Genomic DNA, 18,008 nt, shown 5'->3' with positions numbered 1-18,008 from the left:
AATCATGAGCGGGCCTAATAGAGTCTTGCGAATCGATGTGGAGACGTTCGTACTTATCTTCGAGAGGTTGTAGGGTGCTAGGAAACTTCTCTTTCTTCATCTCCTATCATGCAGTTGATATTTTGCTAAGTATATTTCTCTTATTCTCTCACAGATGGTGAGAACGCGCATGGCGGATGTACCCGGCTGTGGAGGAGCTGCTCCCCTATTGCTAGAGGTTGAGGCTGAGGCTGAGGGAGGGCTCCAGCTCCTGCTATAGGACGAGAGCATCCTAGAGTTGCTCCCGTTGTGCCACCAGCGGATCTAGTGGAGGATCATGTTATTGAGGAGCAGGATGAGATACCTACAGATGAGCTAGCCCCGGCATATTTCAGATCCGCTCCGAGATTTCGGGAGGTCATAGGCCGTATGTTGCGGTTCATAGACTCTATGACGTAGGCTAGTTTATTTTTAGCGGACCCAGCCACATCTCGGGCAGGAAGGGGAGCACAGACCCCTATCGCTCAGGCTCTAGGGCACGCTACTACCGTATATCCGACCCCAGGTGCACTACCTGCGGGCGGGGCTAAGCCAGTAGCATCGGCTATACCAAAGCCTAGAACAGTCATGACTGGTGAGCCGCAGAAGCTGTTGGATAGATGGACCAGGACTTTATTGATCGTTGCAGGGATAGACTGCATAACATGAGAGTATTAGAGTCCCACAGGGTGGACTTCACCATATTTTAGTTGGAGGGCAGGGCCCGTAGATGGTGGCAGTCCTATCTTCTTAGCAGACCAGCAGATTCTCCTCCTTTGACTTGGGACCAATTCACACGTCTCTTTCTAGAGAGATATATTACACCCTCTCAGAGGGAAGAGTTACGGGGTCAGTTCAAGCGGCTCCAGTAGGGTCAGATGTATGTGGCCTATTATGAGGCGAGATTCTCTGAGTTGTCTCGCCATGCGCTTATGATACTCCACATCGATGCAGAGAGAGTGCGGAGGTTTATTGTGGGCTTGCACTATGGTATCCAGGTACTATGGCCCGAGAGATTGAGATGGGGACTCCTTACGAGCACGTTGTAGAGATAGCTTGGAGGATCGAGGGTATCCGTCAGCACGACCAAGAGCATGAGCTAAGGGAAAAGCGGCCTCGATATTCTGGAGGGTTTAGTGGTGCTCCGTCTGGGGGAAGAGGTCAGCTTGTGAGGGGCCAATCTATCAGGCCCATGTATTCAGCACCGTCGCCTTCTCGAGATGCTCCAGTGTGTCCCTATTTCAGCATCATTCTAGAGAGCTCCTACCGTCCACAAGCTATTCAGGGTTATTCCAGTAGGTGTTCAGGTCACCAGGGTCAGACTCAGGGTCAGTCATCTTTTGCACTGAGAGGTTGCTATAAGTGCGGGGAGCTTGGTCATGTGAGGAGATTTTGCCCCAAATTTTGGGGCAAGGCAGTACAGTAGGGCCATCAGCCCATGATTACCGCGCCAGTTGCCGCGCCAGTTGTCCGGCCGACCAGAGGCAGAGGGAAGGTAGGTAGGGGTCGCCCTAGAGGTGGAGTCTAATCAGGTGGTGCTCCTGCTAGGTTCTATGCTTTTTCAGCTAGACTAGATGCAGTAGCCTCAGACACCGTGATCACAGGTATTATTTTTGTCTGTAGTAGGGATGCTTCGGTGCTATTTAATCCAGGGTCTACGTATTCATATGTTTCATTTCTATTTGCTTATTATCTAGGTGTCTCTTGTAAGTCCTTGGGTGCTCATGTATGTATGTCCATGCCAGTGGCCGATTCTGTTGTTGTGGATCGGATTTACCGGTCATGTATTTTAATTTTTTGTGGTTATGAGACCAAATCAGATCTTCTGTTGCTCGACATGACCGACTTTGAGTTCATCCTGGGCATGGACTAATTGTCTCTGTACCATGTCATTCTTGATTGTCATGCCAAGACTGTTACCTTGGAGATGCTAGATTTTCCTAGATTGGAGTGGAGGGGTTCATTTATCAATACATCTAGCCGGTTTATCTCTTTCTTGAAGGATTGACATATGGTTGAGAGGGGTTGTTTGTCTTATATGGCTTATGTTTGAGATACTGCTACAGAGAATCCCATGATTGATTCAGTGCCCATGGTGTGGGAGTTCTCCGATGTGTTTCCTTCTGATCTACCAGGCATGCCACCGGATCGTGATATCGATTTTAGTATTAATTTAGCGTCAGGCACCCAGCCTATCTCTATTCTACCGTACCGCATGGCTCCGAAAGAGTTGAAGAAATAGCTTGAGGAGTTGCTAACGAAGGGGTTCGTTAGGCAAGTGTGTCACCTTGGGTGCACCGGTATTGTTTGTGAAAAAGAAGGATGGGAGTATGCGGATATGCATTGATTACCACCAGTTGAACAAAGCTACCATTAAGAACAAGTACCTGTTACCGCGTATTGATGATTTGTTTTACCAGTTGCAGGGTGTCAGGGTGTTCTCTAAGATTGACTTGAGATCTGGGTATCATCAGCTGAAGATTCGTGCTTCAAATGTTCCGAAGGTGGCTTTCCGGACTAGATATGGGCACTATGAGTTTCTAGTGATGTCCTTCGGCTTGACTAACGCCCTCGGTGGCATTTATGGATTTGATGAACTGAGTGTTCAAGCCATATCTTGACTCATTTATCATTGTCTTCATTGATGACATATTGATCTACTTGCATAGTATGGAGGAGCACGAGCAGCATTTGAGGCATGTTGTATCAGGTGAGGGTATTAATGTAGATCCTAAGAAGATCGAGGCAGTCCAGAGTTGGCCTCGTCCTACCACAACGACCGAGATCAGGAGCTTCTTGGGGTTAGTAGGTTATTATCATCGGTTTGTGGAGGGCTTCTTGTCTATTGTGGCACCTTTGACTAGATTGACCTAGAAGGGCGCTCCATTCCAATGGTCCGAGGATTGCGAGGCGAGCTTTCAGAAGCTCAAGACCACATTGACTACAACACCGGTGTTAGTGTTTCCCTCCGGTTCAGGGATGTATATTGTGTATTGCGACGCTTCACGCATTGGCCTGGGTTGTGTATTGATGCAGGAGGGGCGAGTTCTTGCATATGATTCACATCAGCTGAAGCCACATGAGAGGAATTACCCCATACATGATTTGGAGTTGGCCGCGATAGTTCATGCTCTCATAATCTGGAGGCATTATCTTTATGGGGTGTCATGTATGTTTACATCGATCATCGCAACTTGCAGCATTTGTTTAAGCATAGGGATCTTAATTTGAGGTAGCACAGATAGCTTGAGTTATTGAAGGACTATGATATATATTACCATCCTTTATCATCCGAGCAAGGTGAATGTGGTTGCGCATGCCTTGAACAGAAAGACTGAGAGTATGGGTAGTTTGGCATTCATTTCAGCAGAGAAGAGGCCATTGGCTTTAGACATTCAGTCCTTGGCTAACAAACTTGTGAGGTTGGATATTTCAGAGCCCAATCGAGTTCTTGCATGTGTTGTGGCTCAGTCTTCATTATTTAAGGGGATCAAGGCTCGTTAGTACGATGATCCGCACTTGTTGGTTCTTAGAGAGACGGTACTACAGAGGGTGCCAGGGAGGTTACTATCAGTGAGGATGGTGTTCTGCAACTCCAGGGTTGCCTATGTGTTCCTAATATTGATGTCTTGAGGGAGAAGATTCTAGAGAAGGCACACAGTTCTTGGTATTCTATTCATCCAGGTGCTACGAAGATGTATCGTGACCTGCGAAAGCACTATTGGTGGCGGTGGATGAAAAATGACATAGTTGAGTATGTTGTGAGATGCCTAAATTGCCAGGAGGTTAAGTATGAGCACCATAGGCCAGGTGGCCTACTTCAGTAGATGGTTATACCGGAGTAGAAATGGGAGCGCATCAATATGGACTTCATAGTTGGGTTGCCGCGGGCGTTGCGGAAGTTTGATATCGTTTGGGTCATTATCGACAGGCTAACAAAGTCGACACACTTTATTCCGATTGCGACTACTTACACTTCTGAGAGATTGGCCCAGATTTACATTCAGAAGATTGTCCGGTTGTATGGTGTGCTTGTTTCCATCATTTCAGATAGAGGCCCTCAGTTCACTTCTCATTTTTGGAGAGTAGTACGGAGTGAGTTGGGTACCCGAGTAGAGCTCAGCATAACTTTTCATCCGCAGACCGACGAGCAATCGGAGCGGACAGTTCAGATTCTGAAGGATATGCTCAGAGCGTGTGTGATTGACTTCGGAGGACAGTGGGATCGGTTCTTGCCCTTGGCCGAGTTTGCATATAACAACAGTTATCAGTCCACCATCAAGATGGCTCCATTTGAGGCTTTGTATGGTCGGTGATGTCGTTCGCCCATCGGATGGTTTGAGCCTGGTGAGGCTAGGTTTTATGGTACTGATTTAGTGGAGGATGCCTTGGAGAAGGTAAAGTTGATTCAGGAGAGACTTCACACAGTACAGTCCAGACAGAAGAGTTGTGCGGATTAGAAGGCGCGTGATTTATCATTTATCGTGGGTGAGAAGGTTCTCTTGAAAGTCTCGCTGATGAAGGGGGTCATGAGGTTCAGGAAGAAGGGCAAGTTGAACCCAAGATTTATTGGCCCATTTGAGGTGTTGAGGCGAGTTGGGGAGGTTGCTTATGAGCTTGCTTTGCCTCCCAGTCTATCGGGAGTTCATCCGATTTTTCATGTGTCTATGCTCCAGAATTACCATGCCGATAGCTCGCATGTGTTAGATTATAACACGGTTCATCTCGATGAGAGCTTGGGTTATGAGGAGGAGCCAATTGCCATTGTTGATAGGCAGGTTCGCCAATTGAAGTCTAAGAAGATTTTTGCGGTAACGGTTCAGTGGAGAGTCATCCAGTCAAGGAAGCGACTTGGGAGACCGAGTAGGACATGCGGATCAGATATCCACAATTATTCAGCACTCCAGGTATGATTCAAGACCTGTTCGAGGACGAATGTTTGTTTAAGAGGTGGAGAATGTAACGACCCGACCAGTCCTTTTGCTTTCCAGATCCTCGTTTCCCTAATTAAGACTCGCTGTATGTGATTTTACTATTTTATGACTTGCAGGGATGGTTGGTTTGAGTTTGGAACGGTTCGGGGTGAAATTGAACACTTAATTCCTTAATAGTGGCCTAAGATGGCCAAGTTTGACTTGAGTCAACATTTTAGTAAATAACCTCGGAATCGGTATTTGATGGTTCCAATAGGTTTATATGATGATTTTGAACTTGGGCACGTGTTTGGATCGAGTTTCGGGTGATCCAGGAGCATTTCGGCGCTTAATGTTGAAATTTGGCGCATTGAAGGTTTTCAAGTTCTTTGAATTTTGTTTGAAGTAGACTTTGGTGTAATCGAGGCCTATTTGGGATTTCGAGTCTAGGAATCAGTCTGTATGGTGATTTATGTCCTGTACGCAAAATTTGGCATTATTCCGAGTTGTCTAAGTAAGATTCGATGCATTCAGAGCTAGTTGAAAAGTTTGAAGTTCATAAGTTGATTTGATTTGGTTTTGGGTGCGATTCTAGTTTCGATGTTGATTTACGTATTTCGAGGGTTCGAGCAGGTCCGTATTATATTTATGGAGTTGTTGGTTCAGTTAGACGGGGTCCCGGTAGGCTCGGGTGAATTTCGGATCACTCGGAGCTGAGTCTGAAATTCTGTTGTTGCTGGTTCTGCTTTCCTTCTTCGCGAACACGGAGATGGAATCACGTTCGTGTAGAAGGAATTGGGGGACTGGAAATTTTGCTCTTCGCGATCCACAGGTCGCGTTTGCGAAGGTCTGAGACCTGTGGCCATCGTGTTCGCGTGAGTAGGCCCATGTTCACGTAGCGAAAAGGGGCTTAGGAGGGTCAGCACCCATTACCCTTCGCGTTCGCGAAGGTATCATCACATTCGCGATGCTCAAGCGGGGCAAGCCTTCGCGATCGCGACACCTCCCTCGCGTTCACGATGAAGGTTTCAGGGCCTAGGCAAGCTTTGCCTTCACGATCGCGAGGCCCTTTTCACAATCGCGAAGAAGGGTCAACAGAGCATAACCTTGTTTTAAATAGGGACTTAGGCTCATTTTCTCTCATTTCACTTTGGGTTAGCCGATTTTGGAGCTCTTGGAGAGGGATGTTTCACCTAGAATTGTAAGGTAATAATTACTACTTAATGTGATTTTAATACATGGATTATGGGTATATTTTAACATGTAAATTGTGGAAATTATAGGATTTTATTAAAAACCCTAGGTTTTGATAAAAATGGTATTAGACCACGAAAATGATTATGAAATTGGGTAAAAATTAGATATTTGTGTTCGTGAGGTTATGAGTAACATTTTTTTACGAAAATTTCTGGAATCTGAGCACGTGGGTCCAGGGGCAAATTTTAGGAATCTTTCAATTTGGGTTAGATAATGACTCTAATAGTTAAATTATAAACTTCTGAGCATATATCGATTAGTTTGTACAACCTTTGGCTATTTTCAGATTGCTCGACACTGATTTGAGCCTATTAGTGTGAATTATGGACCGGGAAAAGGACTTGGAAATGAGGTAAGTCTTTTGCCTAACCTTGTAAGAGGAAATTATCCCCGTAGGTGTTTCAAATAGTTATTTGCTAATAATTTTGGGTGCTACGTGCGCATGATGAGACGAGAGTCCGTACGTAACTAAAATCATGCTTATGCCCGGGTAGATTTAGGATCCTACCATGTATTACTTGTATTGTTTGCACCTAACTTGTTAATTTAATGATCAAAATTTATAATCAAAATTAGATAAAGAAATTTAAAGGACTAAGCTTCGTTACTTTGAGTTTTGGCAGAATATTTGACTGTTAGTGGAAATTATGCCTTCTTTGAGTATTAATCCTATGTAATAATCCTTGATCGGAGTTTGTGGAGTTTTCTTTATTCCTGTGGATCAGTCGAACGCATCGACAGTATATTTAGATGCATCTATGGTTCGCGCCGGCCGACCCTCGGCAGTATACACACTATTCTGGATCCGGTCGTACGACCTCAGCATAAATCGTACGTGATATTGCTCGGTGTCTGATTATACTCGATATTTTTTCTTGGTCTGAGACTAGAAAATTACTTGGGGGATCTTATGTGTTAAATACTTGGCATGTGATAGTCGGAGACTTTAAATTGATATTATGTTTAAGAATTATAAATTATTGTTTATTATCTCACTATTATTGATGTATTTCATGCCTACTTATGATTTCTATATTTTATTTATTGGCCCTTAGTAAGTGTCGATGTCGACCCCTCGTCACTCCTTCTTCGAGGTTAGACTGGATACTTACTGGGTGCATGCTCACGCTACACTTATGCACTAATCGTGCAAGATCTGAGGCTGGTGCATCTGGTGGCCACTCAGGCGCGTATCCCCGCTACCCAGAGACTTAGTGGTGAGTTGCTCCCTATGCTCTGTTCTGCAGCACTCCGAGTCTCTTCCTTGTTGTATTTATTTTTCTGTCTATCTTATTCCAGACAATAGTATCGAAGATTTTGTATATTCTACTAGTTTGCTCGTGCACTTGTAACATCGGGTTTTGGGAAATTCTAGTAGATATTCATGATTTTTTATTATTAATGTAATGACCCAACCGGTCATTTTAACTTTTAGAACCTTGTTCCCTAAAATAAAATTTTTCGTATGTGTTTTTAATGATTATTGACTTGCGGGGATGGTTGGTTCGGGATTTGGAAGCGTTTGGGTTGAAATCAGAACTCTTGGTTCCTTAAGTTAGCCTTAAAAGTCCAAGTTTGACTTCGGTCAACATATTGAGAAAACGACCCCGAAATCGAGATTTGAGGGTTCCAATAGCTCCGTATGGTGATTTTGGACTTAGGAGCGTGTTCGGAATTTTATTTGGAAGTCCGTAGTTAAATTAGGCTTGAAATGGCTAAAACAAGAATTTAAGTTTGGAAGTTTGACCGGGGAGTTGACTTTATGATACCGGAGTTGGAATTTAGTTTCGAAACTTTTCATAGCTCCGTTATGTTATTTATGACTTGTGTGCAAAATTTGAGGTCAATCGAACTTGAATTGATAGGTTTCGGTACCTAATGTAGAAGTTGAAAATCTTAAGTTTCATTAAGATTGAATTGGAGGGTAATTCGTAGTTTTAGCATTGCTTTGTGTGAATTGAAGGTTCGAATAAGTTCGTATGATGTATTGGGACTTGTTGGTATAATTGGTTGAGGTCCCGAGGGGCTAAGATGAGTTTCGGACGACTAACGGATCACTTTTGGCCTTTGGGAAACTGCTGATAGCTACTGGTATTTTTCTTCTGATTTCCTTATACGCGATCGTGTAAGTTGGTCTGCGATCGCGTAGAGTAATTTGGACAGAGGAGGATTTGTTCTACACGATCGCGTGAATTGGGTTGCGATCGCGTAGGCTTAATTTGGGCAGCTTGGAATTTGTTCTCTGCGATCGCGTGGACACGTCCGCGATCGCGTAGGTTGGGCCAGTGTGTGTACCGCGATCGCGTGTCATTATTTGCAATCGCGTAGGAGAAATTAAAGAGGAAGCTGGGCCACGCGTTTGTGCTACTCGATCGCGTGAAGAGGGATGTGATCGCGTAGAGTCGGAACCTTGTGCATCGCGATCACGTGGCACTTTATGCGATCGCGTTGGGTTATTTTCTGGGAAGAAAAAATTGTGCTACGCATGTGGAAGTTCGCGATCGCGTAGAAGGAATCACTGGGCAGAGAGTTTAAGTTATAAAAATGGGACTTCGTCCCATTTTTCATTTTTAACGATTTGGAGCTCGGATTTGTACGATATTTGGGAGATTTTCAGAGAAAACAACGGGGTAAGTGTTCTTAACTCAATATTGATTAAATTACCCGAATCCATCACTGTTTTTATCATTTAATTGGTAAATTGAGTTGGAAAAAGTTTGAAAACACTCTTGGATAGATTTGAGGATTTGAGGGCCGAATTGTTATCGGAATTTAGTAATTTTTGTATGGGTAGACTCGTGGTTGAGTGGGCGTTCATATTCCATAACTTTCGCTAGATTTCGAGACATGGGCCCCACAGATAATTTTTAAATTAATTTCGGACTTTTATTGAAAAATATAGTATTTTCTTATAGAATTAATTCTTACAATTTTTAGTGACTGTATCGAATTATTTTGGCTAGATTCGAGCCAGACAGAGTTGGATAATCATGGAAAAGGCCTTCTAGTGGATTAAATTGGAGCAAATTGAGGTAAGTCTCTTGTCTAATCTTGTGAGGGGGAAATTACCCAATAGGGATTAAACTAAATAATTGTTGCTAATTGTGGGGGGCTACATACGCACGAGGTGATGAGATATTAATGCTAAATTCCGGGTAGTTTAAGACTCAGAGCATGAATTACTTGTGTAAATTGTATCCTTTATTAATTAAATTATTTGATGTTATATTGTGAATTGTTATGAAAGGTAGTAAAAGATGAAATTTTCATATACTTAATTTTTGTTTAGATTAATTAATTGTCGAGATAAATTGTTATCCTCTCGAATAAATTTTTCAATAAATACTCTCATTCTGGAGGTACATAAGAAAATATCCTCCTTTCTTGTGGAGCGGGCCGAATGCCTCGGCAGGATAGATACATCTATGGATCGTGCCGCTCGTCCCTCGGCAGTGTAGAATTGGCATTGTCTCACTTCGGCGACTGAGATCGGGAGTTTTCTGGGTTTAGCAGTTTATTATCGTCGATTCGTGGAAGGTTTTTCATCTATTGCAGCACCTTTGATCAAATTAACCCAGAAGGGTGCTCCGTTCCAATGGTGCGATGATTGTGAGGCGAGCTTTCAGAAGCTCAAGACAGCATTGACTACACCACCAGTGTTAGTATTGCCTTCCGGTTCGGGGATGTACACAGTTTATTGTGATGTTTCACGCATTGTTTGGGTTGTGTATTAATGCAAGAAGGGTGAGTTATTGCATATGCTTCACGTCAGCAGAAGCCCCACGAGAAGAATTATCTGGTACATGATTTGGAGTTAGCTGTGATTGTTCACGATCTTAAGATTTGGAGGCATTATCTTTATGGGGTGTCTTGTGAAGTTTACACTGATCATCGCAGTTTACAGCATTTGTTCAAGCAGAGGGACCTAAATTTGAGACAGCGCAGATGGCTTGAGTTACTAAAATATTATGATATTACTATCCTATATCATCCGGGCAAAGCAAATGTGGTTGCAGACACCTTGAGTAGGAAGGCGGAGAGTATGGGTAGTTTGGCTTTCATTTCAGTAGAGGCAAGACCATTAGCTTCGGATATTCAGTCCTTGGCTAACAGACTTGTGAGGCTGGATATTTCAGAGCCCAGCCGAGTACTTACATGTGTTGTGGCTCAGTCTTCACTATTTGAACAGAACAAGGCTCGCCAATATGATGATCCACACTTAATGGTTCTTAGAGAAACGGTATTACGAGGTGGTTCCAAGGAAGTTACTATTGGAGCAAATGGTGTTCTGCGACTCCAGGATCGTCTATGTGTTCCTAATGTGGATGGACTGAGGAAAAAGATCCTAGAGGAAGCACACAGTTCTCGGTATTCTATTCATCCAGGTACTACGAAGATGTATCATGACTTGAGGCAGCATTATTGGTGGCGGCGAATGAAAAAGGATATAGTTGAGTATGTAGCTAGGTGTCTGAATTGCCAGCAGGTTAAATATGAGCATCAGAGGACAGGTGGCCTACTTCAGCAGATGACTATACCAGAATGGAAATGGGAACGTATCACTATGGACTTTGTAGTTGGGTTGCCGCGGACCTTGCCGAAGTTTGATGCAGTTTGGGTCATTGTTGACAGGTTGACCAAGTCACCACATTTTATTCCTGTTGCGACTACATATACTTCAGAGAGGTTGGCCCAGATTTATATTCAGGAGATAGTTCGGTTGCACGGTGTGTCAATCTCCATTATATCAGATAGAGGCCCTCAATTCACTTCACATTTCTGGAGATCAGTACAAAGTGAATTGGGGACCCGGGTAGAGCTCAGTACAGCCTTTCATCTGCAAACCGACGGGCGATCAGAGCGAACAATTCAGATTTTGGAGGATATGCTCAGGACATGTGTGATTGACTTTGGAGGTCAGTGGGATCATTTCTTGCCTTTGGCCGAGTTTGCTTATAATAACAGTTACCAATCCAGCATCAAGATGGCTCCACTTTAGGCTTTATATGGTCAGCGATGTCGTTCGCCCATCGGGTGGTTTGAGCCCGGTGAGGCTAAGTTATATGGTACTGATTTGGTGAAGGATGTCTTGGAAAAGGTAAAGTTGATTCAGGAGCGACTTCGTACAGCACAGTCCAGACAGAAGAGCTACGCAGATCAGAAAGCGTGTGATTTATCATTTATGGTAGGTGAAAAAGTTCTCTTGAAGGTTTCGCCAATGAAGGGAATTATGAGATTTGGGAAGAAGGGCAAGCTGAGCCCAAGATTTATAGGTCCATTTGAGGTGTTGAGACGAGTTGGGGAGGTTGCTTATGAGCTTGCATTGCCTCCCAGTCTATTGGAAGTTCATCCGGTTTTCCATGTATCTATGCTCCGGAAGTATCATGCCGACCTGTCACATGTGTTGGACTTCAGCACAGTTCAGCTAGATAAGAGTTTGGGTTATGAAGAGGAGCCAGTTACCATTGTTGATAAACAGGTTCGCCAGTTGAGGTCCAACAGGATTTCTGCAGTAAAAGTCCAGTTGAGGGGCCAACCAGTCGAGGAAGCGACTTGGGAGGCCGAGGAAGACATGCGGAGCAAATATCCACACTTATTCAGCACTCCAAGTACAATTCTAAACCCGTTCGAGGACGAACGTTTGTTTAAGAGGTGGAGAATGTAATGACCCAACCGGTCATTTTAACTTTTAGAACCCCATTCCCTAAAATAAAATTTTTCGTATGTGCTTTTAATGATTATTGACTTGCGGGAATGGTTGGCTCGGGATTTGAAAGTGTTTGGGTTGAAATTGAAACACTTAATTCCATAAGTTAGCCTTAAAAGGCTAAGTTTGACTTCGGTCAACATTTTAAGAAAACAACCCCGGAATCGGGATTTGACGGTTCCAATAGCTCCGTATGGTGATTTTGGAATTAGGAGCGTATTCGAAATTTTATTTGGAAGTCTGTAGTTAAATTAGGTTTTAAATGGCTAAAACAAGAATTTAAGTTTGAAAGTTTGACCGGGGAGTTGACTTTATGATACCGGAGTCGGAATCCAGTTTTGAAACTTTTCATAGCTCCGTTATGTCATTTATAACTTGTGTGCAAAATTTGAGGTCAATCGAACTTGAATTGATAGGTTTCGGTACCTAATGTAGAAGTTGAAAATCTTAAGTTTCATTAAGCTTGAATTGGAGGATGATTCATAGTTTTAGCGTTGCTTTGTGTGATTTGAAGGTTCGACTAAGTTCGTATGATGTATTGGGACTTGTTGATATAATTGGTTGAGGTCCCGAGGGGCTCGGATGAGTTTCGGACGACTAACGGATCACTTTTGGCCTTTGGGAAACTGCTGATAGCTGTTGGTATTTTTCTTCTGATTTCCTTATACGCGATCGCGTAAGTTGGTCTGCGATCGCGTAGATTAATTTGGACAGAGTGGATTTGTTCTACGCGATCGCGTGAATTGGGTTGCGATCGCGTAGGCTTAATTTGGGCAGCTGGGAATTTATTCTCTGCGATCGCGTGGATACGTCCGCGATCGCGTAGGTTGAGCCAGTGTGTGTATCGCGATCGCGTGTCATTGCTTGCGATCGCGTAGGGAAAATTAAAAAGGAAGCTGGGCCACGCGTTTGTGCTACGAGATCGCGTGAAGAGGGATACAATCGCGTAGAGTTGGAACCTTGTGCATCGCGATCGCGTGGCACTTTATGTGATCGCGTAGGGTTATTTTTTGGGCAGAAAAATTTGTGCTACGCGATCGCGTGAGGAAGTTCGCGATCGCGTAGAAGGAATCACTGGGCAGAGAGTTTAAGTTCTGAAAATAGGACTTCGTCCCATTTTTCATTTTTAACGATTTGGAGCTCGGATTTGGATGATTTTTGGGAGATCTTCAGAAAAAATAACGGGGTAAGTGTTCTTAACTCAATATTGGTTAAATTACCCGAATCCATCACTGTTTTTATCATTTAATTGGTGAATTGAGTTGGAAAAAGTTTGAAAACCCTCTTAGATAGATTTGAGGATTTGAGGGTCGAATTGTTATCGGAATTTAGTAATTTTGGTATGTGTAGACTCGTGGTTGAGTGGGCGTTCATATTTAGTAACTTTCACCGAATTCCGAGACGTGGGCCCCACAAACGATTTTTAAATTAATTTCGAACTTTTATTGAAAAATGTAGTATTTTCTTATAGAATTAATTCTTATAATTTTTAGTGACTGTATCGAATTATTTTGGCTAGATTCGAGCCAGACAGAGTTGGATAATCGTGGAAAAGCCTTCTAGTGGATTAAATTGGAGCAAATTAAGGTAAGTCTCTTGTCTAATCTTGTGAGTGGAAAATTACCCCATAGGGATTAAATTAAATAATTGTTGCGAATTGCGGGGGGTTACGTACGCACGAGGTGACGAGAGTCCGTGCGTAGCTACTATTAATGCTAAAGTTCGGGTAGTTTAGGACTCAGAGTATGAATTACTTGTGTAAATTGTATCCTTTATTAATTAAATTATTTGATGTATATATTGTGAATTGTTATGAAAGGTAGTAAAAGATGAAATTTTCATATGCTTAGTTTTTGTTTAGATTAATTAATTGTCGAGATAAATTATTATCCTCTCGAATAAATTTTTTAATAAATACTCTCATTCCGGAGGTACATAAGAAAATGTCCCCCTTTCTTGTGGAGCGGGCCGAACGCCTCGGCAGGATAGATGCATCTATGGATCGTGCCGCACGTCCCTCGGCATTGTACACGAAACTCTAGATCGGGCCGTACGACCTCGGCAGAAATCGTGCTTAATAATAATAATTATTATATAATACTTGAATAGTTTATTACAGCTTATAAAGCTATTTGATAAATTGAAAATTTATTGAGATTAAATTTGCAGCTTGTAAAGCTATTTGATAAATGAAAATTTTTCATTGAAATTGAAGGATTTAATTAATAGATTGGAAATTATTGCATTTGAAGGATTTTTATTATTTCTGCTAATTGAATAAATATATTATTAACTCTGTGAATCATGTTGATTTGAATAATTATAATTTATTCCATTTATTATTGTTGACCTTTAGTGAGTGTCAAAGTCGGTCATCTCGTCTCTACCACTTCGAGATTAAGCTTGATACTTACTGGGTACACATTGTTTACGTACTCATGCTACACTTGTTGTACTTTTTGTGCAGGATCTGAGTCAGATACTAGTGGAAGACCTATCATCGCACATCCTCGTTATCCAGGGGCGTAGTGGTGAGCTGCCTTTCTGAGCCGTCCTGCAGCTACCAGTGCCTCTTCTTGTATTATTTTTATTCTGTCTATTTTCATTTCAGACAGTATTTGGAGTTTTGTATAATCTACTAGATGCTCATACACTTGTGACATCAGGTCTTGGCACACACATTGGTAGAATTTGGTGTCTTATTATTTTCTTGAATTGAAATTTTATCGATATATGTTTAATTTATTAGTTGGCTTACCTAGTTATAGTGTTGGGCGCCATCACGACCTATAGGTGAAATTGGGTCGTGACAATTATATTCACTACTTCACTCTTATATTTATCGTACGCTTTATATTACTACGGTCACCTACTATTTATTTTTTTATTAAAAAATTAATGACTTTAAAAATATTTAAATGAACAATTAAGTGGATAGTTCCACGTTGACTTGTCTAGTAGCAACATTGGGCGCAATCACCCCTATAGTAGAAATTGGGTCGTTACATATTTTACCAAAATCTTCTTCGTCATTCCTACTAACATCGGAAATATATTGACGTTCCCTTTTCCTTTAATCTTCTATACCAACTTCTATTTCTGTTTATTGGGTTGAGTTTTTGTATTAGAAGAAATTTAAAAGTACAACTTTGATTTATAGTTGGCACTGTTCTTGAGGGTAGAATTTATTTTTAACAATTTACACCACGTGGAAAAACTACTATCCTAAAAATATTAGCGCACAATCATTTTACTTTTTTTCTTTATTTATAAAAATCTCTTGCATCATTTCACATATATATGCAATCATCTTGACCTCGACAAACAAGTCAACTTACAATAAATCACATTGATCATTTACATAACCTTGTACTTTATTCTTTCGAGTATAATCATTTACTCAAATCTTTATCTTAATAATATTGATATTATTTTATAAAATCATATAATGCATGAATCGACATACATGTGCAATGCACGTGTCGAGAAACTAGTCTAATATTAATTATATCAAGATCAAGAATACACGTATATTTATTGGCTTGAGAATTTAAATTTAGGCGAATTTGCATATATACTTAGTTTTGGGGTCACTATTGAAGTTATACTCGTATTGCACAAAAATTTGTAAGTTTAGCCATCTTAGGATTAACTTTAGACGTCTGAAGTTGAAAAAAATCACAATCTGAAGTTGCAAACTTAAGATGCATTTAAGACTGTTTTAATCTGAAGTGCGACTAATTTTTGCATGCACTTGACACTTTTTTAGTTTGAAGTGCAAAACTTGCACTTAAGATGCACTTAAGACTTAATTGGTCTAAAGTATAGCTATTTTTTGCATGCATTTAAAAATATTTAGTCTGAAGTGCAAATTGCCCAGAAACAAAAATTTATTCTTCGAATTTCAACAATCCAACACACAATTCAAGACCCAAATCTACTCTAAATGAGCCCAAATTTAAAAACATAACTTTTAAATATCATAAAAAACAAATCTCAATCATTAATTTGTCAAAACAACAACAAATCTAACAAAGGAAAAATCTAATGATACTCATTATGATGCATACTCAGTCGCTAGTTGTAGTATTAATCAAGAGTAATGCAAAGGGAAATTAACGTTTGATAACAGCAATTATAATTCTGGAGCAATGCACAATTCCTTTAACAGTACCCTTTTTTTTTTTTTTTAGAGAATGTTAATAAATTCTAAAATTCATTTTGCCGTCCAGTAGCGACGCCTTATAATGCAATCGCATTCTCTGGTCCAATTGATGTTTTTGTTTCTGAACTAAACGACTGCTAAGAATATTTGTAACACCGCTTTCCTTGATCAACATACTGTCATATAAATCCACGTTTAAGGAATATTCCCTTTAAATTTATCCTCATAACTTCTCCTGACAAACTGAGAGTGCATTCGTGATGCCTCTCATCTACATCAGAGATGAACTTTTAATTGCATATAAATGCCGTGAAGATCAAATTTCCTTATCTAAATAGATTTATTTACTAACTTCAAAGATTTTAAATTCGTGATTTGAAAGAAACTTTTCTGATGAATGGTTTCTCTACCTGCAATACGTAGGTATCCTGCTCTAATAGCCTTTCTCCAACCGCATCCTTGACAACTTCTTAAACCAAAGTGAACAAAAGAATAAACAAAAAGTATGAATTCAAACTGTTAACTTCAGCTTCTCCATTTTGCTTCTTTCAAAGTCGACAGTAAAACCAATAAATGTCAACTGTTCACTGATCGCCACAATCTACAAATGTATTTTTTTTTTTTATACCTAACTAAAGCAGTGTCTTGAATCCCCGAAACTTACAATCTCACATCTAGAACTTCTTCTTGTCTACAAGGCAAAACATCCAGCATAGTTTTACAATAACATCTATCAGGTAATCAAAATTAAGCAAGCATATCACTGTTTTGCAGTTTCAAAGTTCCACCCATAGGCAACAGAAGGTTACAAATTTTAACTACAACTTCATGAATCCACACCTAGTTCCCAAACCTGCTGGTAGCTTCCTCATATCAGAAAAGGTAGTACCTCCTATTCAAATCTCACCAAGATACATCTGTCTATCACTACTGCAAGATCCCACAATTGGTTCATTAGGATGAAAAACACATTCATTAACAGATCCAGTGTGTCCAGGGAGCTTATACAGAATGCGCCTAGATGTCGTATCCCAGATATAAACCATGCGATCAGAACTCCCAGCTGTTACCTTACTTCCATCAGGTGACCAGCTACATTTCATCAGGTTCTTTTCAAAATTGTGTTGGTGGCCTTCCAAGATCTTAACACAGCGATTTTGGGGGGCATACGGACGCATGTCCCATATGCGAAGTGTGCAGTCCATGGCATTAGTAAGAAGATAAGACCCATCAGGACTCAGCTGCATACCAGTTATAGTATCCTGATGGCCCTGAAGAGTCATAGTTACTTCACACCTTCGCAAATCCCACACTTTCACATCATTGTCAATACCACCTGAGTAGATTTTATCGGAGGCATCAGAGAAACTGACGGCAGTAATTTGAAATTTGTCTGGAAATGTCTGTATGGCTCCTCTTTGGCGCATATCCCAAAGTTTAGCAGTGCCATCATCAGATCCACTGACAATAAGTGGAGGGCCCCTCCGAGCTGGGCAGCATGAATTCACAAATGAGGAATGTTCGGCCATTTTTTTAATCTGTTTGCCTGTTTCTACATCCCACGCCCTAACAGTCTTATCGGGGCTGGCTGATACTATTGTCGATCCATCAGTAGTCCATTGAACATCAAGAACTGCATTTTTGTGCCCTTTCAAGACCATAAAATTCTTGCAATCACCATGTACATCCCAAAGAAAGATTTCTTTATCATGTGAACCAGATGCAATGGTTGTCCCTGCTGGATTGAACTTCATGGTATACACAGCACTTTGATGTCCAGTAAGCAACATAATTGGTGACTCCAGGCTTGATGTCCGTGGTTTTCCATTTGGTCCAAGCCCTTGAGGACAGCTAGGAGGCACAGCAGACAACTCCATTGGCCTTGGTCCAATAACTGACAAAGCACTTTCAGTTTGCATTTTGCCTTCGCTTGCACCTGAAAAGTTTC

The 18,008-nt window shown here is 41.3% G+C and overlaps 1 protein-coding gene across 2 annotated transcripts in view; it reads right to left on the bottom strand.

The window, feature by feature from the left end:
- Positions 1–16,566: 16,566 nt before the first annotated feature.
- Positions 16,567–18,008, bottom strand: part of LOC104104446 (uncharacterized) — a 49,900-nt gene continuing 48,458 nt past the window's right edge. For both annotated transcript variants that reach the window (XM_070177328.1, XM_009612530.3), the window contains exon 3: positions 16,567–17,996. In XM_070177328.1, coding sequence (XP_070033429.1) covers positions 16,957–17,979 — 1,023 coding nt within the window. In that variant the 5' untranslated portion in view covers positions 17,980–17,996 and the 3' untranslated portion in view covers positions 16,567–16,956. The remainder of the gene's footprint in view (positions 17,997–18,008) is intronic.

Source organism: Nicotiana tomentosiformis, chromosome 6 (genome assembly GCF_000390325.3).
Source record: "Nicotiana tomentosiformis chromosome 6, ASM39032v3, whole genome shotgun sequence".
In the NCBI taxonomy this organism is placed as follows: Eukaryota; Viridiplantae; Streptophyta; class Magnoliopsida; order Solanales; family Solanaceae; genus Nicotiana; species Nicotiana tomentosiformis.
This window is presented reverse-complemented; position numbering and strand designations above follow the sequence as displayed.